The sequence below is a fragment of the Thalassophryne amazonica genome, chromosome 18 (genome assembly GCF_902500255.1).
Source record: "Thalassophryne amazonica chromosome 18, fThaAma1.1, whole genome shotgun sequence".
Classification (NCBI taxonomy): domain Eukaryota; kingdom Metazoa; phylum Chordata; class Actinopteri; order Batrachoidiformes; family Batrachoididae; genus Thalassophryne; species Thalassophryne amazonica.
The window spans coordinates 51169517-51191622 of record NC_047120.1 but is presented as its reverse complement, the minus strand read 5'-3'; the positions used below and the strand labels follow the sequence as shown (position 1 = coordinate 51191622).

The 22106-nt window shown below is 40.2% G+C and overlaps 2 protein-coding genes across 2 annotated transcripts; both read left to right on the top strand.

Annotated features, from left to right (window-relative positions):
• Nucleotides 1-657: 657 nt before the first annotated feature.
• pkmyt1 (protein kinase, membrane associated tyrosine/threonine 1) lies at nt 658-7649 on the top strand. The gene is made up of 8 exons (XM_034194672.1): nt 658-764; nt 3937-4353; nt 4551-4788; nt 4902-5178; nt 5268-5374; nt 5896-6068; nt 6327-6547; nt 6886-7649. Exons 1-8 carry the CDS (start codon nt 762-764, stop codon nt 7238-7240), a joined length of 1791 nt encoding a protein of 596 aa, XP_034050563.1. The 5' UTR covers nt 658-761; the 3' UTR covers nt 7241-7649.
• A 161-nt stretch (nt 7650-7810) lies between these two features.
• LOC117530587 (zinc finger protein 91-like) lies at nt 7811-20258 on the top strand. The gene is made up of 5 exons (XM_034193476.1): nt 7811-7885; nt 10769-10967; nt 11047-11926; nt 16244-16590; nt 19309-20258. The coding sequence occupies exons 2-5, from the start codon at nt 10778-10780 to the stop codon at nt 20169-20171; spliced, it is 2280 nt and encodes a 759-aa protein (XP_034049367.1). The 5' UTR covers nt 7811-7885; nt 10769-10777; the 3' UTR covers nt 20172-20258.
• Nucleotides 20259-22106: the final 1848 nt, after the last annotated feature.

Sequence of the window (22106 nt, the reverse complement as noted above, 5' to 3'; positions counted from 1 at the left end):
CACGTCCCACTGGGAGGAGGCCCCGGGGAAGACCCAGGACACGCTGGAGGGACTACATCTCTCGGCTGGCTTGGGAACGCCTTGGGGTTCCCCCGGAGGAGCTGGGGGAGGTGTGTGTGGATCGGGAGGTCTGGGCGGCTTTGCTTGAGCTGCTGCCCCTGCGACCCGACTCTGGATAAAGCGGAAGGAAATGGATGGTTGGATGGATTTATACAGGACTTATCCAGGAATCACATCACAAACAAAACAACAACAACAACAAAAAAAAACCCTCTAACAATAAAAGGATAAATCTCACTCATAACCACAATTTATAGAGCTGGTAATATAGAAAAAAGTGACTTATACTCCAGAAAATAAGATAAATACCATCTCACTTGTGGAAAATAATGTGTCTCCTGGTGCAGTTTGCTCGTGTTAAACATCTTCATGGAACGTGATGGTGGCTTTAATGTTGGGTTGTGGCTCTTGGTGTTGCTGAGTTAGCAGAGCTGCAGGTCACAAAAATTGTGAAAATCACTCTCCCAAGATGGCGGACGCAAATATCGCAGAATTGAGCTCAGCGTCCCCTTTATTTATCTCTGTGTACCTGCGCACACGTGACGTATTTACAAAACACGTCTACGCAGCACTGCGTGGCTCTTTCTGGATTTGGCGCGAGCTTCTACATGTTTGAACTCAGTGTGGACGCTCTGTTTTCAATTCAGCGACTCTTTTAGCTGAATTAGTCCCGTTTTCTCGAGACTAGTTAATATCGATTTATGGTAGGTGTTACCTAACTACTGTCAGACTGTAGTTTATAAATTTTGCTTAGCTAGCTGCGTGGAGCTAAGTTAACGTTAGCCGTAGATTTGTTTTGTAACATTTACGACCACTTTATTTGTCGTTATATTGTCAATGTACGGAAAACGACATCTGAAGTAATCCTGTTAGTTATCTTAAAATGACATTGCAAAATATTGTGAAATTTGAATATTGTTCTGTAACGCTGTTAGCTAACGCAGCTAGTTGGTACACATAAACTGAGCGCTTCAAACTGATGTTTATTTTCCAGAGGAGGAATGATAATTGTTTTGTTTTCTGTCAAAGAAAAACGACACTTGTATCACATGCTCGAAAGATTATGTACCTAATATTTTGTTTTTAGAATGGTAAAACTGAGAAGTGTTTTCCTCTGTTTTGGGTTCCACTGGTTTTTATTCATGCTAGTACACAGTTAAAATCGACTTGCTAATGTTTGTAACAATCGTAATATATAATCCATCACCGCATACAGGGAAATGTACTTTTTGTTAAACCCCCAATGTGCTTATTTCACTGTTATTTGCAGTAAGTGACTTAAAAGTGCTGATATGTGATCCCTCAATATGACAGGTATGATAGGGATCCATGCTTTTTCAGCGCCAGCACCATTTTTAATAGTTAATGATACAGGTTAGAGAAACTGTATGTATAAATTACGGCTTCATGTGACATGTCAGTCATTCATATTTATCCAGCAGAAAGATGGGCGTGTCTGCACTAAAAGAATTCAGGTGGCTATCCATCCGTAGCCATGTTGACAGAATACTGTCTATACAGTACATATGTTAATTATTCCATAGGGCTAGGGTTTATCCCATAGCCATTCATATGCAGTATACATGATAACTTCAATCTGTGATCCATTGCAGAAGTGTAAGATTATGTGGCATGTTAAGGCATGGAACGTCTGAGCCAAAGGTCATGGGTTCAAATCCCAGTCATGTTAAGCATTTTCTTTGTTCTACTTCAAGTATAAAATACATATATGACAGTTTTGAACAAGAGGAATTGTTTGAGACTGTCACTGGGAAATGTATTTTGATTCCTGCGTGCATATAGAAAACAAAAGTAAAGGTATGTAGCCTCATATTTGTGAGCTAGATCGACCAGTCAGAAGCACTACGTACAAATGGAATTGCAGTATGGCTACGTACTGGTAGCCGCTGCCATAAAAAATTAATCTCTTGCGAATGCTATTCATTTTGACAGTTTCTGGAGATACAACCCCAATTCCAATGAAGTTGGGACATTGTGTAAAATGTAAATAAAAACAGAACATAATGATTTGCAAATCCTCTTCAACCTATATTCAATTGAATACACCACAAACACAAGATATTTAATGTTCAGACTGATAAACTTTTTTGTTTTTGTGCAAATATTTGCTCATTTTGCAATGGATGCCTGCAACACGTTTCAAAAATGTTGGAACGGGGCAACAAAAGACTGGAAAAGTTGATGAATGCTCAAAGAACACCTAATTGGAAACAGGTGAGTGTCATGATTGGGTATAAAAGGAGTATCCCCAAAAGGTTCAGCCGTTCACAAGCAAAGATGGGGCGAGGATCACCACTTTGTGAGCAACTGTGTGGAAAAAATAGTTCAACAGTTTAAAAACAATGTTTCTCTATGTTCAATTGCAAGGAATTTAGGGATTCCATCATCAACAATCCATAATATAATCAGAAGATTCAGAGAATCTGGAGAACTTTCTACACGTAAGCCCGTGGCCTTCGATCCCTCAGGTGGCACTGCATTAAAAACCGACATCACTGTGCAAAGGATCTTACTGCAGGGCTCAAGTGCACTTCAGAAAACCATTGTCAGTTAACACAGTTTGTCACTACATCTACAAGTGCAAGTTAAAACTCTACCATGCAAAGCAAAAGCCATACCTAACAACATCCAGAAATGCCGCCACTTTCTCTGGGCTCGAGCTCATTTGAAATGGGCAGAAGCTAAGTGGAAAAGTGTGCTGTGGTCTGATGAGTCCACATTTCAAATTGTTTTTGGGAATCATGGACATTGTGTCCTCCAGACAAAAGAGGAAAAAGACCATCCAGATTGTTACCAGCATAAAGTTCAAAAGCCAGCATCTGCAATGGTATGGGCGTGTGTTAGCGCCCATGACATGGGGAACTTACACATCTGTAACGGCACCGTCTATTCTGAAAGGTTGATCCAGGTTTTGGAGCAACACATGCTGCCATCCAAGCAATGTTTTTTCAGGGACGTCCCTGCTTATTTCAGCAAGACAATGCCAAGCCACATTCTGCACGTGTTACACAACGGTGTGGCTTCGTCGTAAAAGAGTGCGGGTACTGGACTGGCCTGCCTGCAGTTCAGACCTGTCGCCCATTGAAAATGTGTGGCGCATTATGAAAAATCAACAACGGAGACCCCGGACTGTTGAACAACTGAAGTCGTACATCAAGCAAGAATGGGAAAGAAAGAATTCCACCTACAAAGCTTCAACAATTAGTGTCCTCAGTTCCCAAATGCTTATTGAGTGTTGTTAGAAGGAAAGGTGATGTAACACAGTGGTAAACATACCACTGTCCCAGCTTTTTTGAAATGTGTTACAGGCATCCATTTCAAAATGAGCAAATATTTGCACAAAAACAAAAAAGTTCAACAGTTTGAACATTAAATATCTTGTCTTTGTGATGTATTCAATTGAATATAGGATGAAGAGGATATGAAAATCATTGTATTCTGTTTTTATTTACATTTTACACAACGTCCCAGCTTCATTGGAATTGGGGTTGTAAATCAGTGTCTTGTTTGTCCTTACACTTGTAGCAAGAGTAACATTTTAAATGTCTTACACCATGACCTATCATGTTGTTTTTCCAAACAATCCTTTCGTTGAAAGTAATGAAACATCTGGATTGACATCTGGCACACACCACCAACAAATTGCAACATAAAACAACCCAATAAGACTTGCATTATTGCTCTTAGAAGAATATTTCCTCCATGCACAAGCACGGAATTGTGTAATGCTGAGGATTTTTAACATGAAACCCCAACATTATTTAACTGCAAACTGATAATTAGAAATTGATTTTGCATGATGCAGTCCATTTAACTTGGAACTAATTACTCATTTATTTGTTGTGAATGTTGCAGCTCACCATCCTCGAAGAGAAGAAACGGGTCAAAAAGTGGGCCGCTGTAATGTCAGTAACCGTGGAAACCAAAGTATCAAGGGTTCCTCTCCCTCTTCCGATCTACTTCTCCCATGCAGAGCAGTCCTTCTCCCTGAAAAAGCGCCATAGGGATTTCTCCTCATCCCATGTTTCTTCATCTGTCTCCCCTATCCGACTCGCTCATACTGTGCCCCCTCACCCGCCATCTAAAGGATGCCCCCCTGTGAGCCGGGTGTTCTCCCAGCACTTATCTCCATGGACGCCCTTATCTGAGTCTCTTAGCAAGTCTCCCCCTCCAAATTCTGAATATGATCCAAGCAAGCAGCAGACTTATTTCAATCAGTGCTTCACGAACTTGGGCCTCATAGGAAGGGGCTCCTTTGGTGAGGTCTATGAGGTGAGAAGATGAGAAAACCTGTATGTGTGCCTGAATGAATCTGTGTGGAAGTGTCTTCATCCATTGCGCCTCCACTCATCTGTTCAGGTTTTTCCTTTGTGTTGTTGCCCATCTGTGTAGCGTGAATTTACTGTTTTCGTCAGTTATTTTCTCACTGCAACCTTCATCTTCATTGAGATGTTATTAAATTTTTGTAGGTGCTGAACAACAGGGACAGGCGCCGTTACGCAATCAAGCGGTCGGCTAATCGATTCAGGGGCAACAGCGAGCGGAACCAGAGTATAAAGGAGGCCAGGAACCATGAGCGTTTGTGTCCACACCCTCATATCCTGAACTTTGTGGCAGCGTGGGAGGAGTGCGGCAGACTGTACATCCAGACTGAGCTGTGCAGCACTAACCTCCTGATCCATGCTGAGAACCAGCCTCCTGGTCCAGGTTTGTCAGAAACGGATGCTCATGCACATTCATTCGTTGGTTATAATTGTGCCTCTGATGGTGATTAAATTTACCAACTGCTGGCGGCTTTCTTTTCACATTTTCCACCTAAGATGAGCCTGCAGCGTGGGCCTACCTGTGCGACCTCCTTTCTGCACTGCAGCACTTGCACTCCCACGGTTTTGTGCATCTGGACCTGAAGCCCGCGAATGTCCTCATGACCGACTCCGGCCGACTCAAGCTGGGAGACTTTGGGCTATTGTTTGATGTCAGGCAGGCTTCGGATTCTGCAGGGGGTAAAGTGAAAGAGGATCTGCAGGAGGGAGATCCTAGATACATGGCCCCAGAGCTGCTCCGTGGGGAGTATGGACCTGCTGCTGACGTTTTCAGGTGAAGATGCTGTGGCTTTAAGTCATAAGTACGATATAATGTGGAGTTGCCTGTGCTGATTGATATGTTGTCTCATCATTTTTATCTAGTTTGGGTGTTTCTCTTCTGGAGCTTGCTTGTAATATTGAAGTTCCCAACGGTGGAGACGGTTGGCAGCAGCTCAGAAAAGGCTGCCTCCCCTCAGAGTTTACCAGCAGTAAGACCCACTCTGATTTAAATGGCTTTTTAAATGATTTTTATGGCTGCAAAATATTGCTATTTTCATTATTCATTTAGTTTTTACTATTTTCAATTTTTTTTTTTTTACTATTATTAACTTTTTCATTATTTATATGTATATTTTCCACAATTCATAATTTAGTATATGAAATATTGGAAAAATGTTTTTGTCGTTCAAGCAGCCATTAAAACGCCAATACTCAGGTGGTTCATTTTGTATTTTGTTCAAAACACATTGTTGTACTTTGTACTATGTAAATCCAGTCCAAACATGTCTCTTTGTTGATCAATTTTAAGAGCTTTTAAAATTTGTAGTTAGGTTTAAAATACATTTCAACCCATTTAAAAAAAGTTTAGACCCGTCTTGTTTTGACACAGAACAGTTTAAAATAAGTTTAAGCAGATTGTCTCTTTTAAATTACTTCAAAGATGAGCCTGTTCTCTATTTGATTGTTTTTCTGTTGTTCCGACTAATTGCTTCATCTGACATATTTGTAGCTCTTTCACCTGAGCTTCAGACAGTCCTGCAGATGATGCTGGAGCCAGATACGTCCAAGAGAGCGACAGTCTCCGAGCTGCTTTCCCTCCCTTCTGTGAAGAGGCGCAGGTGGAAGAGGCGCCTCTACCTCACGCTCACGGAGGCCATGCTAACACTGGCTTCCTTGTTCCAGGTGAGGAGTCTGAGATATTTTACAAAGCGGTGTCTAGAAAGGTCTGACATGGCTCTGTAGACATCTGAGGTACCGGGTGTAGATCCAAATAGCTCCCAGTCTGTTTTTACCGATTGAAACCAAATCCAGCACTAACGAAATATTGCAAATACATCATATAGCGTAGTGTACATCTGAAACAGCTAAATGTATATGGACTCGTCCTTGGAGGTTGCAATGAAAATTTGCCACATATAATAAAATATTTCTGCCCCCCAGCTGGTAGTGTGCTTTGGTTGGCAACTCATCTCCTCCCTTCACTTGTCCTTCCTCCCTCCTTGGACCACACCGGTGCCGTGCACACCTCCTAAAAGCAGCTGGGACATGGATTTGACCCTGTCCAACAGCACGCTGCATGAGGACTCTGGCAGCACAGAGGATGATGCAGTGTTTCTGCCCGATCCTGCGGATCCAGAGCTTTCACCCACTTTCTTACACAGGTAGACAATGATTACTGAGAATATAGCTAACTCAAATTGAAGTTATGCAGCTTTTCCAGTTGAGGCCACTAGAGGGCTCAGTCAGACAACTTGTGTATATATGAGATCTCAAGGTCAGCCTTTTTAACAAGCTAGACACAGGGCACATTTTAATTCTAATTTTGGCCACTGGGGGCTGAGTCTCTGGAGCCAAGTGTATGTAAGAACTCCAAAAGTTATTTGTGTATTGCTGTCAAATTTGCTACATTTGATTATACTGTGCAGATGTTTGAAGTTCTGAAAGGTGTTGCTCTGTTACATATGTGATTTCACCTTTCCTCCCCCCCCTCATGTGTCAGAGTTAAATCCAAACTGTCTCTGGAGAGCACGTCCACTCCGCTCACATGTTCACCAGTTCGTTTTCATCTCAGCCCTGCGCACACACCCAGTCACTTGGATCTTGGTGATTTGTCCTGCCATATCGCACCACAGACTCCCTCCAGCATGCAGTCAAACGGCTCCTGTCACACATCAAATCATGACGTGAGTCCCGCCCATAATGGGCTTCACATGGACAGGACGAAATCCACCAAGTTCTCACAGCGACGCCGACAAAACGGGTTCCGGCCAGACGAAGCTTTACCCTGTCCCAGCTTGGAACCAAAAAACCTGCTCAGTCTGTTTGAGGAAACTGCGCTAGATGGACAGCCATAAGCCCGGGGCTGCCGCGCCCCCGCCACCACAGAAGTGACAGCTTCTTCTGTATGAACTGTTCCTGCCATGTATGAAAAGTCTTAGAAAGCTTCTTTGATTGAACAAATGGTATGTAGTATTGTAAATTTGTGAAAGCTTAAAGCACTTTTTAAGTTTGAGTAGGTTAAAAATCTTGCTGAGGTTATTACTACGGTAAACTTAAGTTCTGAACCTCAGTTACAAAATAAAATGAGGAACGCTGCTTCTAAAAGTTTTGTGCTCATCAGAACCCAGGGCATGAATCTATGTGCATATTGCTCATCTTTCTGCAAATCTAACTCTGCTGTGTTGAGTTGCGTCAGCTATCGGTCTTGAACTAAACTGGGGAGCAAAAGGTGTACTCTTCTTTTAACTGCTCATAAAGATTGTACCGAGGCAAAATACTTGATGGCACCTTTATTTTGGTGCTAACAGGCGTGTCTTTTTTTTTCTTTTTTCTTTTTTTTCAGTTCAGAGAAAATGTTAATGCCGCCACTAGATGGCAGTAATGCATCAAACACGCTAGCGGTCCTTCTGAAAAACAGAAGAAGACGGGACCGTTTATTAAACAGTGTTTTGTTGTGTAACGGTCGTTGGTCCGACTAACTGCACGAAGTCTACCAAAATGTGAGTAAATATTCTACGAAAGGATTGTGTCGGGTCTGTGACTGGCACTGTTGGTGCTTTTGTTATGAGCATACTTTATAAAAATACATTCGGAGTACGTCTCTGTACTTATAAGCAAATATGTAACTTATGAACATTCTTAAATGAGATTTCGTGTTAAACATCTTTGAAGTCTCATAATTCTTGTATGTAGATTGCGTCTGCTGCTCATGTATGTAAGGGAAGTCCACGACCACGTGACCTTTAGGGGGCGTGGTTTGCACAAGTCTGGATAACATGTCCATGGAAGAATAAAAAAAAAAATGTAACTGCGATATTTTTCATTACTAATTACGGTAGGGTTTTTCCGTTAAGGATAATTACCTGTATTGGATTTCTGAAAGGTTTGAAATGTGATCAGTTTAAGTTAAAATGCTCCCAAAATGTAGTTTTCAGCTCCTATGGATTTGCAATAAATTGAAACTGCATGTGTATGAGAAGGTGAACAACCACTGAGGTTCTATTCTCAACCATTACCAGCTCCAGGAAGGTGCTGAGCACCTCTGGATTCAAAGCAAAATTCTGAAAATCTTCCTTTTCATAAGGACTTTGGAACAATGTTTCAAAACAAGGGTGTTACAAAGCTTTTGAAACATTCCAGAACTGGGTGATTCTTTAACTACGGGCACTATTGGCCTTGTAAATGTAATTTCCACCACACCATTGCCTTACAATATAAAGTGCCTTGGGGCAACTGTTTGTTGTGATTTGGCGCTATATACATGTGCTCTGATGTCACTGTTTATCCAAACAATCTTTCATACAAACCGTTTAAAGGGGCATTACAGTGTTGTGGTGGAAATTACGGCAATAGTGTGGGACAACTACATTTCGTTTAAAAAAATCACAACAGTTGTATGACACTGAATACCCCAATTATGTTTTGATTATTTTACTGATATTTTATTCAGAGATATTTGAAAACATTAGAAAGAACGTTTGTTTACTATTCATTTTTATCATTAAAGATCATAAGTCTGGATGTAGGACAAGCACAAAACGGCAATATTTGCATATAATGATGCTGAAAAAAGGTGAAAAAGTCATCACAGACTACTAGGACAAATTTCTTAAAACACTTTCATTGTAAAGATAACTATAAAAGTGTGAAATTTCCCCTTTTTTCTTTTTTTCATAAAATATGATCAAGGGACATAAAAGTGCCCGTAGTCTAAGAATCACCCAACTATGAATTGTGGTGTAATGATTCATTTGTGCAACAATACAATACATACCACAATATGTCTAGATCACGATTTGATATATTTCACAATACATGCTTTCATCACTGTTCCCACTAATTGTGTAAAAGGTTGGTAATTTTTTTTAACATTAAAGAATCAAATTATTCTGAATGTTAGGTTATAATTCCCAGTTTTTCCCAGGTTATCATGGAGCAAACTCAGAAGACTCAAAACTGACAGGAATTGGACTTCAATTTTAGATGTATTGAATAGATGCCTTCACTGAATGGATAATTTCTACCTTCAGCTTGCAAGCTGACCCCACACACACAACACATTCTGCCTCTTCTGCATTCACTCCAGCTCTGCCCCCAGATGGGCGAGCCGTTTCCCTCAATGTGGATCAGTAAAGTTATGTGATTGAGTGAAAGATGTTGCATTTTGACATTTAGCTGCGGTGAGTGCTCACGTTGTATTAAACGGTATGCGTAAAAGTAAAACATTTGTCTGTGTTGCGTGGTAAGCAGAACAGTATGCATCATGGCATTCCAGAGGAAATATGAAGTTATTACTATTATCATTATTTGTATAAGGAGATATGAAATTACTATTATTATTATTATATGAAGTTAGCAAAGTAGCAAATTGGCCGTGAGGCATACTGCTCCAACATGAACTACAAATGGTAATCCTTAATATCCGTTTCCTATTTGTATATATTCTAAATCATTTGTGGTTCCTGGGCATCTTGGTGGCCAGGTGAGTTAGTGTGCTTGTTTCCAGAGCTAAAGGTTCTCAGTTCCCATCCCCTCACCCGGGTACACCCCTTCAACACCTCATGAAACCCTGCAGACTCTTCAAGAAAACGGTTTGACACCTTCAAACGTATACTGACAACCTGCAACTCTACAAGGATGCTGTCACCAGTCTGATCCACCTATTACTCCCACCTTTAACACTAGCTCCAGCAACTTAAATACTCTTCTCCACAGTAAATCTTATCAACACCTTGATGTCCTTCACTGTAGATAAATGCAACACTTTAATTTTTTCCCAAGCAAAAATTGACGTCTACACCGACCTCTAGATCTGCCCCGTCCTCCGCAACCTCTCAGCCTTGCCTCAGTTCTTGTTCCCTCTGGAGCTGTCTAAATTCCTAACAGAAATAAAAGGTTCCACCCAGGCTATTGATCCCATCCCATCCATCTTTTGTCCATCTCCCCACTCATCACCAAAGTCAAACTCATGGCTCTGTCCCTCAACCTCTTAAAGTTGCTGGTGTCACTCCATTCTCAAAAAACTGGTCTCAACCTCAACATCATGACCAACTTCTTCGATTCCTGCCTAAAACTCTGGAACGTGTTGTCATGGTTCAGATCAAGGCCAACCTCACCCCCAACAGCCAAACAAGGTCTGCTGGCTATCACATAGGCAAAACGTGTCTTTTCAAATACAGCAGTTGCGTTTTAATCAATGGAGGAAAACTTTCAGCTTAAACAAAATAATAAGTTCAGTTAAATATTTAGTCAGTCTGAGGTCATTGCACAAGTATTTATAGAGTTGAGAACATGGTCATATTAGGCTTTATCATGCATAGAATCTGATCAGCTGTATATATATATATGTTTATATTTATTATTATTATTATTTTTTTTTTCAGTCGATCAATATGGCCAAAGTTGAACGGCTGAATGCCCGAGTGGCCAAGTTGCTGACTAAAGTGGTGCAAGAGGTGCTGGACGCAGTGAGAGAGACAGTGTCCGAGTACCAGGACAAAACCGCCAGAACCCAGAGAGAAAACCAGAGTCTGAAAAGGAAACTGCAGGAGCTCCAGGACCAGATCAGATCTGAGAGCAGGGGTAAGAATGTGCAACTGTTTGCCTCTAGATTAACTACTGATCAGATAAAATGTTTATTTGGTCCCTCACTGCCTTGCAGGAATTTGTCCACCAGTTTCTCCTGCACCCCAGAGGGCTGAAGTTGAGCCGCCTTCGTTTGAGCTAAAACACAAAGCAGAGCTGGGAGAAGATGTTCAACTTATTTCTGTTTGTCCTGCAAATACACACAAAGCCTCCGTGACAATTCCATCATTAGCCTCTTCTAATCGTACAGCAAGACCACATGTGGGTGGAGATAACTACCCAGTAACGCTTAAAAGAATGAACGAAAGCAATAATACAGTTTCATCACCGATTTCAAGCCATGCTAAAAACATGATTGTGGTTCCAATCTCAGAAAAGGGCTCTGATCCAGATTCTCATCTGCCCTTTGTGCCAGAAGAAATCAAAGTAGAGCCTAAACTGGATAAAAATGACCTGCACACTCCAAATTATTTTTGCGAGGCATCTGGGACATTAAACACAGCATCTTCTCAAGCCAGTGCAGGACTCTACATGGACTCGGGCATTGTTTTCGGTGTGGCCCCAAATGGTACAGAACATTCACTGGCAGGTGGGAGCAGTAGTATGGTGGCTCACAGATACAACAATACCGCAGCGGAAAAAGAACAGAGTACTCCAGCAAACAACAGGGCAGACATAGCGGCCACAAAACGGCAGCAGAGATACGTCAGGACACATTACGGCTGTTCGCTGTGCGGACGTACCTTCAGGCACGCGAGCGACTACAAGAAGCACACCAGAGTGCACACGGGAGAGAAACCGTACTGCTGCTCCGTGTGCGGCAAGAGGTTCAGTCAGTCGGGTTACCTTACTGTGCATCTGCGCTACCACACAGGAGAGAGGCCATTCGCGTGCGTGCACTGTGGCAGAGGTTTTAGTCATTCGAGTAATTTGAAGAAGCACCAGCAAACTCATTTGTGAAGCCGATGTGTGAAAAGTGAGAATGCTTGATGTGGTATTTGTTAACAGGTGCAAAATGAGGCCTAATCCAAGGTGAAGGTTATACTAATGGAAGAGTAATCAATGTTGAGCAGTCAGTCTTTTTTAGAAAATGATTTTGCCTTAAGTGCAGGTGTCTCTAACTGCTGGTCCTGGGGCCGAATCTGGCCCAAGAGCCTTTGTCACCCCTCCCCCACTCCATGTTGACAACTTACCATTAAATCTCACCCACTGTATATTGCAGTGTAAAGGATTTAAACCCATTAAATGTACCAAAAAAAAATCTACCTTTTGCTGGCACCACCTCAGTTTGCACTGCGTAAGATGGTTTCTGTTTGTGAAAAATTTGCAAATGAACATGATGTTGTATTCAATGGTAGCAAAAGCCAGTTGATAGTTTTTGGGGACGATGTTAATCCCTCTATCTATGTAAATGGGTAGGAAGTTAGAGATGAACTATCTTGGTCATACAATTTCTAAAGACAGAAATAACCATTTAGTTAAACATGTCAGTGATTTCAATGTCAAGTTTAATTCCTTTTTAGGAAATGTTCACACTGTTGCTTCAAAAGTAAAAAATTCTTTATTCAAACAATATTGTTGCAGTTTTTACAGTTTTCAGAATTGTGCCTTCTATACAAAGAAATGTGAACGATTATATGTTGCTATTAGAAAAGCTCAGCGTAAGTTATGGGGTCTCCCCAATATGTGTCAAAGCAGGTACTTGCCTATTAATACAGGTTTGTTACTGCCCAATGTTATGTTACATAAGAGATTTCTTAAGTTCTTTGTAACAAGTCTCAGACATGAGCATGATACAGTAAGTCATATTTAGAAACAGTATCAATATCAGCTCAAGAATGGGCAATAATTTTAGATTTGTTATTCAGAAGTAGAAAATATCACATTGTGATGTTAAAACAAATAATGTAGGCAATTTATTGTCAGTTTTTCATAGATACAATGCACCAAGTGAGGAAGATGTATGAGTTTGTGGTCAAATTGTAGAACTTGTTGAGATGAAAGATAATTTTGTAAATGGTGGATTTTTTTTTTAAACAAACAAGAATTGCAATGGATTATTTATGATCTATCTTGCTCCTGAGGAGATTATTTTTATTTATTTTTTTTACCTATTTGTTTTATTGTTTTATGTTCCATTTTTATGTTGTATTTATGTGAAATATTTCACAAATAAAGATGTTAATAATAATAATAAAAACTTTTAAAATAAAAAATATGCTAATTTATAAGAGAACCAGGTATTTAATTGGGTTTTTTGAAACAATCATTTCATTATTGGGTGATTACTAGCCATTCTTTGTATTGTCATGTACTCTGCAGTACATCTGCAGAGCCAGATTTTTTTTATTATTAAAGTAATAATAATAAAAAAATAATAAATCGAATCTCACACATCAGAGCATTAAATCCATCTTTTTTTTTTTTGTTTTTTTTTTTTACATGTAACGTAGCATGTGCCTTTTAACTGTGAAAAATAAACATTTGTAGAGTACAAACACTGTGTGACTGGACACCAGTCTGGTTTGCAAAAGTGGGAAAATCAAAAAGTGGATCCTGTGGTCACAAACTACTCCCTCACTAAGTACCATAATTAATAAGTAGTCAGTATTATGTGAAAAAGTGATTTTTTTTTTTGCGATTTAATGTGCCTATTTGAGTTGAGTTGAGAACCGAGTGTAGCCACAGTCTAATTATCTCATGCTTCCCATTGTTGCTTGTTGAATGTTGACTGACAATTTAAAAAGAACAAGGAAAACCATTTTAAAAAGGTGGCCTTTTACAAAAGACTGAATAAATATATAAGAAAAGTAATGCATCTACATAAGTGTTAAACATTCATTTGACCTCTTTCATGTTAGTCGGTGGAACAGTTGAGAATTCACTAAGAAAAGGGCAAAAGCAGAAGATGTGGCAGCTGCTGATCGATAATTTAACAATTTTTGGAATAAATTTCTGAATCAGCTGAGCAGTTTTTGTTGTATTTGTAAATTACTTTTGCTATTCTTTATTTTAGCTCACTTAAACAATATATTCTTAAGTTGCTTCAAATCGCTATATAATATAGAGTATATATTCTACTAATATAAACTCAATAACCCATTAATTTGAATGAACGGCGATGCCGAAAATCACTAAGGTCAGAACTAGAATTGGATCAGTCAAAAGATACTTTTTGTTAGGTAATAATTAGTTTATTAAATTACATTGATAAAACTATCCTCTTGATCTACACTCCCAAATTATAGGTGGCAGTAATGCATCCTTGTTGCCGGTTGCAACTCGCATTTAAATTGCAGAAGAAGAAGAAGACTTTTATTTTGAAAATTACCTAAAGGCGATGTGCTTTTGGTGTACTCGCTGTGCTTGTGTTTTTTAAATAGTTTAATATCTTCAACAACGAAATTTGATTAAAAATCACCAGAAGAAAAACTGTTTTTTTTTTTTCTTGTAGTGAAACTGCTTGACGTCTCAAAGGAAATCGGAGTTACTTGCTAATGTAGCTAACTTCACCTACCCATCCGCTAGCTTCCAGGTACTTGTTATAATGGTTTCCTGGCTACTCTTCACTTCTTTTAATATGTCTGCAAATATTGTTCTTGGACCAAAATAAGAAACGCGGCGTGTAATCTCGACTGTTTAAAGGTGTAGCCCTCCTGAATTTAATTTTATATATTTATTTATTTACATTTAAGTTTTGTTTCATGTAGAGCAGATAAGGAGCTGAATTACCAATAGAATTGCATTTGTTTTCCGTCATCTTGTCTTATCGACCCAGTCCACTCAGCTGTATGGGTACCAACCTTGACTAGGAAAGTAACCAAAAAAAAAAAAAAAAAAACGTCATATTGAAGCAGAAAGAAAGCAATGGACACAACTAATTGCCATACTAGGTGAACAGAGATCCTGTTTGAGGGGGATCTCCAGCACTCACTGGATCAGTTCACAGCCTTGTGTGGAGCGGCTGGGATGAGGATCAGCACCTCTATATCTGAGGCCATGGTTCTCGGCAGGAAACCAACTGATCGACTGCCTAGGCCAGGAAGTACTAGTGAAGGAGTTCCAGTACCTCGGTGTTTTGTTCCTGAGTAAGGGGACGATGGAGTGTGCGATTGGCCAGAGAATTGTCGCAGTAGGGATGGTATTGCATTCGCTTTACTGTACTGTTGTGACGAAAAGGGAGCTAAGCCAAAAGGCGACACTCTCGATCTACTGGTCAATCTTGGTTCCTACTCTCACCGATGGTCATGAGGGTTGGGTCATGACTGAAAGAACTAGATAGCAGGTACAAGCACCTGAAATGGGTTTCCTCAGGAGGGTGGATGGGGTCTCCCTTAGAGAAAAGGTGAGAAGCACAGTCATTTCTGAGGAGCTCAGAGTAGAGCTGCTGCTTCTTCACGTTGAAAGAAGCCAGCTGAGGTGGTTCGAGCATCTGGTAAGGATGCCCCCCTGGGCCCCTTCGTAGGGAGGTGTTCCAGGCACGTCCAGCTCCATAATCTCTCCACCAGGTGGAGAGATTATGTCTCCACACTGGCCTGGGAATGCCTCGGGATCCACCAGTCACAGATGGTTAATGTCACCTGGGAAGTTTGGGGTCCCCTGCTGGAGTTGTTGCCCCTGTGACCCAATCCTGGATAAGTGGTTGAAGGTGTATGTGGGTGATTCTTAGACTACGGGCACTTTTATGTCCCTTGATCATATTTTATGAAAAAAAGAAAAAAGGGGAAATTTCACACTTTTATAGTTATCTTTACAATGAAAGTGTTTTAAGAAATTTGTCCTAGTAGTCTGTGATGACTTTTTCACCTTTTTTCAGCATCATTATATGCAAATATTGCCGTTTTGTGCTTGTCCTACACCCAGACTTATGATCTTCAATGATAAAAATGAATAGTAAACAAATGTTTTTTCTAATGTTTTCAAATATCTCTGAATAAAATATCAGTAAAATAATCAAAACATAATTGGGGTATTCAGTGTCATACAACTGTTGTGATTTTTTTAAAACGAAATGTAGTTGTCCCACACTATTGCCATAATTTCCACCACAACACTGTAATGCCCCTTTAAACAGTTTGTATGAAAGATTGTTTGGGTAGTTTCTATGGAGATAAACAGTGACATCAGAGCACATGTATATAGCGCCAAATCACAACAAACAGTTGCCCCAAGGCACTTTATATTGTAAGTCAATGGTGTGGTGGAAATTACATTTACAAGGCCAATAGTGCCCGTAGTCAAAGAATCACCCATGTATATATGTATATATGCTCTTTATCGCATCATTCATCTGGAAATTCTCAGTTGTTGTTCCAGTTAGCGCTTAGATTACATTCCGCAATTTCTCAAAGTAGCTTCTTTTGGAGAGCATGTGTGTGTTTATTTAATCAAATAAAAACTAGCTCTTCCTCAAATTACTTTTGTTTCAGGATGTCGAAACTTGAACGTTTGAATGCTCGTGTGGCAAAGCTTTTAAGTGAAGCAGTGCAGGAGGTGCTGATGGTGGTGAAGGAGACGGTGACAGAGTACCAGGAGAAAACGGCAAGAACACAGAGAGAGAATGAGAGTTTGAAGAGAAGGCTGCAGGAACTTCAGGACAAGATTATGAGAGAGAACACATGTGCGTATGAACAGTCAACAATTGTGCACAGTTGGGCTGGATGATTTGGCCAGAAATTTTCACAGTGAAGTGGGACAGCATTATGAGTTTGAATCCCATTCTGTTAAAGTGTAATCAGATTTAGTGATATTGCCATTGACTTTTCATTTCACTTTTCCCAGGCAAATGGCCAAACTAGTTTGTGGTGGTTCAGTTTAGAGATACAGTAGTGTTCAGAATAATAGTAGTGCTATGTGACTAAAAAGATTAATCCAGGTTTTGAGTATATTTCTTATTGTTACATGGGAAACAAGGTACCAGTAAATTCTCACAAATCCAACAAGACCAAACATTCATGATATGCACACTCTTAAGGCTATGAAATTGGGCTATTAGTAAAAAAAAAGAAATAGAAAAGGGGGTCTTCACAATAATAGTAGCATCTGCTGTTGACGCTACAATCTCAAAACTTATGTTCAAACTGCTTTTTTTAGCAATCCTGTGAAACACTAAACTAGTATTTAGTTGTATAACCACAGTTTTTCATGATTTCTTCACATCTGCGAGGCATTAGTTTTGTTGGTTTGGAACCAAGATTTTGCTCATTTACTAGTGTGTTTGGGGTCATTTGTTGAAACACCCATTTCAAGGGCATGTCCTCTTCAGCATAAGGCAACCTCTTCAAGTATTTTGACATATCCAAACTGATCCATGATACCTGGTATGCAATATATAGGCCCAAAACCATAGTAGGAGAAACATGCCCATATCATGATGCTTGCACCACCATGCTTCACTGTCTTCACTGTGAACTGTGGCTTGAATTGAGAGTTTGGGGGTCATCTCACAAACTGTCTGCAGCCCTTGGACCCAAAAAGAACAATTTTACTCTCATCAGTCCACAAATATTCCTCCATTTCTCTTTAGGCCAGTTGATGTGTTCTTTGGCAAATTGTAACCTCTTCTGCACGTCTTTTATTTAACAGAGGGACTTTGTGGGGGATTCTTGCAAATAAATTAGCTTCACACAGGCGTCTTCTAACTGTCACAACACTCACAGGTAACTCCAGACTGTCTTTGATCATCCTGGAGCTGATTAATGGGTGAGCCTTTGCCATTCTGGTTATTCTTCTATCCATTTTGATGGTTGTTTTCTGTTTTCTTCCACGCATCTCTGGGTTTTTTTGTCCATTTTAAAGCATTGGAGATCATTGTAGATGAACAGCCTATAATTTTATGCACCTGCGTATAAGTTTTCCCCTCTCCAATCAACTTTTTAATCAAACTACGCTGTTCTTCTGAACAATGTCTTGAACATCCCATTTTCCTCAGGCTTTCAAAGAGAAAAGCATGTTCAATAGATGCTGGCTTCATCCTTACATAGGGAACACCTGATTCACACCTGTTTGTTCCACAAAATTTACAAACTCACTGACTGAATGCCTCACTACTATTATTGTGAACACCCCCTTTTCTACTTTTTTTAATAATAGCCCAGTTTCATAGCCTTAAGAGTGTGCATATCATGAATGCTTGGTCTTGTTGGATTTGTGAGAATCTACTGAATCTACTGGTACCTTGTTTCCCATGTAACAATCAGAAATATACTCAAAACCTGGATTAATCTTTATAGTCACATTGCATTACTATTATTCTGAACACTACTGTATGTGAAGTTCCTGAAATTGGAAGCCTGCTTTTACTCCTGTCCTATCCAGCACAGTTTGCACACCTGGAGCAATAGTACTTGGTGTCAGTCACTTTATCTCTGAGGTCGATTAATGTTAAAAAAGTAGTAATGCTTACAGATAACTTCACCTTGTAGTTGGTCTACTTGGTACTAGCTTGTGGGCTAAAATAGCGATATTGTGAGTGATGTGCAGGATTCCTACCACGGATCATTTGATGCAAAGACTGAGGTGCACCAAGGTCTGTGCAACATGAAGCATTAATTGAGACTGTTGCATTCCTGTATTGTAATTTCATGTAAAGACAATTGTCCAGCCTTAAGATGCCCTGACACTTGCACACGTTTAACCCTGCACTGCCGTGCAGTTTGTTGTGACAATGCTACTCGCTGTGTTCCCAGCTGGATGCCACACTTTGCGCAGTTGGATGCTGCATAAAATGATTATTTCATAGCATATTAATCATTTTCTCTGAGTTTGGCTGATGAAAACACCAGTAATCGCTTCCGGAATCACAGAGGACCATTTCAGCAGCAGATTTTTTCTCTCTTTCTGTCTCGTGCGCTTCATGAGGCAGAGAACACATTTGGAACAGCCTAAAAGGTAATTATTTGTAATGTTATTGTAATACCTTGGTAAAACAGTTGCATATTCATTCAAACTTATGAGTAGATGTAAAATTATGTTTATTATAGATTTAATATCTAGTTATCGTTCAGATGAGCTTTGCTGTGCTGTGATGGAGCAATGACTCGCATTCACACTGTTTTTTAATTGTTTGCCCAGTGTTATAGTGAAGTTCACATAATTAATGCGAGACAGAGATTTTGAACATTTTAAAATTTTCTTTGTGCACTTGCACGAAGCCACGCACAGTTTACAACAGTTTGCATCGAGTTTACTCTCTGGTTCAGCAGATTGTGTACGAGTGCGTGGATCAAATTTGTGCAAGTGTCAAGGCAGCTTTAGTTTATAAACAATGCCTGACAGATTCCCACAAATATTACATTGCAAAGTATTACTTTTTTCATTTGACATACTGTAATTTCAGTTTTTATACCACCAAATGGCCTGTCATCCAAAGACAAAGCAGACCCACAGGCTCCAGATGGGCATTTCAGCCTCAGTCAAAGGGAAAACCCAGAACTCCCTGAACTACAACAAAAAACAATAAACAGCCACAAACCTGATGATGATTTGAAGCAAGAATCTGCAGGACAGCACCACTGCAGAGACACTGAACCACCTGTTGAGAGCAAATGTCCACAAACCTCAGTGAAACCTTGTCAAACACAACCAGAGGTGATGATTGTCGACACACCACACGTTCCACTCAGTGCTGACTCCCAAAATCCTGGAATTCCTCACTCAAGCATCCGTCATGGGGTGAACCTGGCTGCCATCAAAAACGAATCTCTGCCAACACAACCACAACCTCTTGAAGGACGTTTCAACGGCAGTGAGGGTTTCAGCTGCATCTCCACTCAACAAAACTCCACAGAGACGCACAGTCCTCAAGTTAGCACCGAACCTCAAAGACCTGTCTTTGTTCACTCGAACCACACCATATCCACGAGACGCGCCCTTGCAAAAACTAACAGGGCTGTGTTTAATGGAAGAGATGAGCTGCACCGATGTTTCGTATGCGGAAAGACCTTCAGCCGGATGGGGAACTTGAGAATCCACCAGCGGTGTCACACAGGGGAGAGGCCATACGGCTGCGCGCAGTGTGGAAGGTGCTTCACTCAAGCCGGAGACTTGAAGAAACACAAGAGGGTTCACACAGGGGAGAAACCGTACTATTGTAACCAGTGCGGAAAAAGCTTCAGTCGGGGGGAGAATCTGAAGCGACACCAGAAGGTCCATTTGGGAGAGGCACTGCTGCTGCAGCAAGTGTGGAGGGAGCAAACGTAAAACTTCACCGGGTGTTTGAACGCAGTGACGGACTCGGTGGAACCAGCATGCTGCTGTAGTGAGGCTGTGACTGTTGGTCAGTACTTTTTATTTTGTCTTATTTATAAGGTGCACTATGTTTGTTTGTTTTTATTAAAGAGTGTGTGTGTGTGTGTGTGTGTGTGTGTGTGTGTGTGTGTGTATTGGGGGGGTGTTGATATGTATTAAGCTCCCCGCTTCCTTTTTTTAAGTGCCTGCATATAATGCATCACTTTACCAAAAAAATAGATGGCATAAGAAGAAGTGTAGAAGTCAGGGTGCTTTGAATGCAGCAATCTTATTTCCTGTGAAGTGGTTGGACTAAAAAAAAAACAAACAAAAAAAAACAGCACAAAAGACATGAAGATGACTTTACAAGTTGAATATATCTTTTGGTATTGCACAGAAGAGGTAAAAAAAAATACTGGATGTCTTCTCGCTTTTTTTGGGGGGGGGGGGGGGGTGTCTTAATAGCATGACTCATTAAAATCATTTGATTTTTCAAGAACTGAAATTTGTCCAATGCTGGATTGCTATATTTGTTGTTTGGTTAGAAACTAGACTATTAGTCCTCATATGGTCAGTAATCCACTGTCATGTCAAACAAACAGTTAAATGTAAAATGACACTCGTCAGCTCACACTGTCTGGAGGTGGTGCACGTTTGTGCTTTATGATGCATATCACAAGACTACATTTTGCAAGATATTATCATGTGCCCCTGAAAACACTTGATATTGTGTACCACATGTTGGGTATTTTTTACAGAGGAGCTGTGAGGACTTTTGCACACCCACAGTAAAGATGGTGCTTTTTTAGACAGCTGTTTGCATGGCAACATCTAGCGGGAGGTAAACACATCTACTTTGGTGTACAAGATGCTGCTCCAAGACTACATGCATTTAATATTCTACACTGAAATTTAAATTTATTATAAATGTAGATACAAATGCTTACAGGCCCTGCACTGAGTAGCCGTTCATTCGCTTATATGTTATGTTTCACCACCAGAGGGTGCAAATTATTGTTTTCTAAGTATTTTTCAAAACCATTCTTCCTTTTGGTATGGATTCAGGATCAATGTTCTGAAACATAGGTGTTGCAAAGGTTTGTAAAGGTTCTTGAACAGTGTTAAGTGTTTTCTGTCCCTCATTTGCAGTGCAGAACAAAAGTTTTGGTATCATCCCCAGCCGCATGTTCTATCCATTCTGTAATTCTAGTTTTACGTCCCTGTTCAGTTGTATATTTTGTCTCATATGTACCCATGTACAGTAGTAGGTAAAAAAAAAAACTTAACTTGTTGGTAGGGATCAGTGGAGCTTAGACAAGTTAATGATGTGGCCAGTCAGTGTTTGGCAGGTAGCAGACAAACTATATGTAAGTTCAACCACATTTCTTTGTAATGTTCCATAAACCATTGAGCATCAACAATTAATCCAACAGGTGGCAGACACATCTATGTGTTATTACATAGTTTAAAAAAAGTTGCTTGGCCATTGATGTGGTGCAACAAAGCTGCCATTTTACTCTCAATTAGATTTGATTGAACTTTATTGATCCCTTGGGAAGATGCCCTCAGGGACATTGAGATTCCAGCAGCACACAGGGTAAGAAGCACACAGAGTATCAAAATTGAAAGTTAAAAAAAAATTGTTTGCAAATATAAATACACAAATAAAAATGCCAGGGATACTGATCAAGACTGGTTAAGTGGCTACTACCGTTCTCTCCTTCCTGTCCTCTGTATTCCTGTTACTCCTCCAATGTGCAATCCTTTAACACAATGAGTTACAAGATCATGTATACTGTTTTTGAGTTGCTTATGCAATGCTGCCATTACTCAATTGCCCACTCTGAATTTTTGCTGTACAGCCTTGTGCTGTTACCAAGGCAGAGAATATGTGAATATACTCAACAA

Coding starts and splice junctions, on each gene's coding strand:
- LOC117530587 (XM_034193476.1), top strand. CDS start 10,778: ATGGCCAAAGTTGAACGGCTGAATGCCCGAGTGGCCAAGTTGCTGACT. Junction 10,968..11,046: donor GATCAGATCTGAGAGCAGGG/GTAAGAATGTGC, acceptor ACTGCCTTGCAG/GAATTTGTCCACCAGTTTCT. Junction 16,591..19,308: donor GATTATGAGAGAGAACACAT/GTGCGTATGAAC, acceptor CTGTAATTTCAG/TTTTTATACCACCAAATGGC.
- pkmyt1 (XM_034194672.1), top strand. Junction 4,789..4,901: donor GAACCAGCCTCCTGGTCCAG/GTTTGTCAGAAA, acceptor TTTCCACCTAAG/ATGAGCCTGCAGCGTGGGCC. Junction 6,069..6,326: donor CACTGGCTTCCTTGTTCCAG/GTGAGGAGTCTG, acceptor TCTGCCCCCCAG/CTGGTAGTGTGCTTTGGTTG.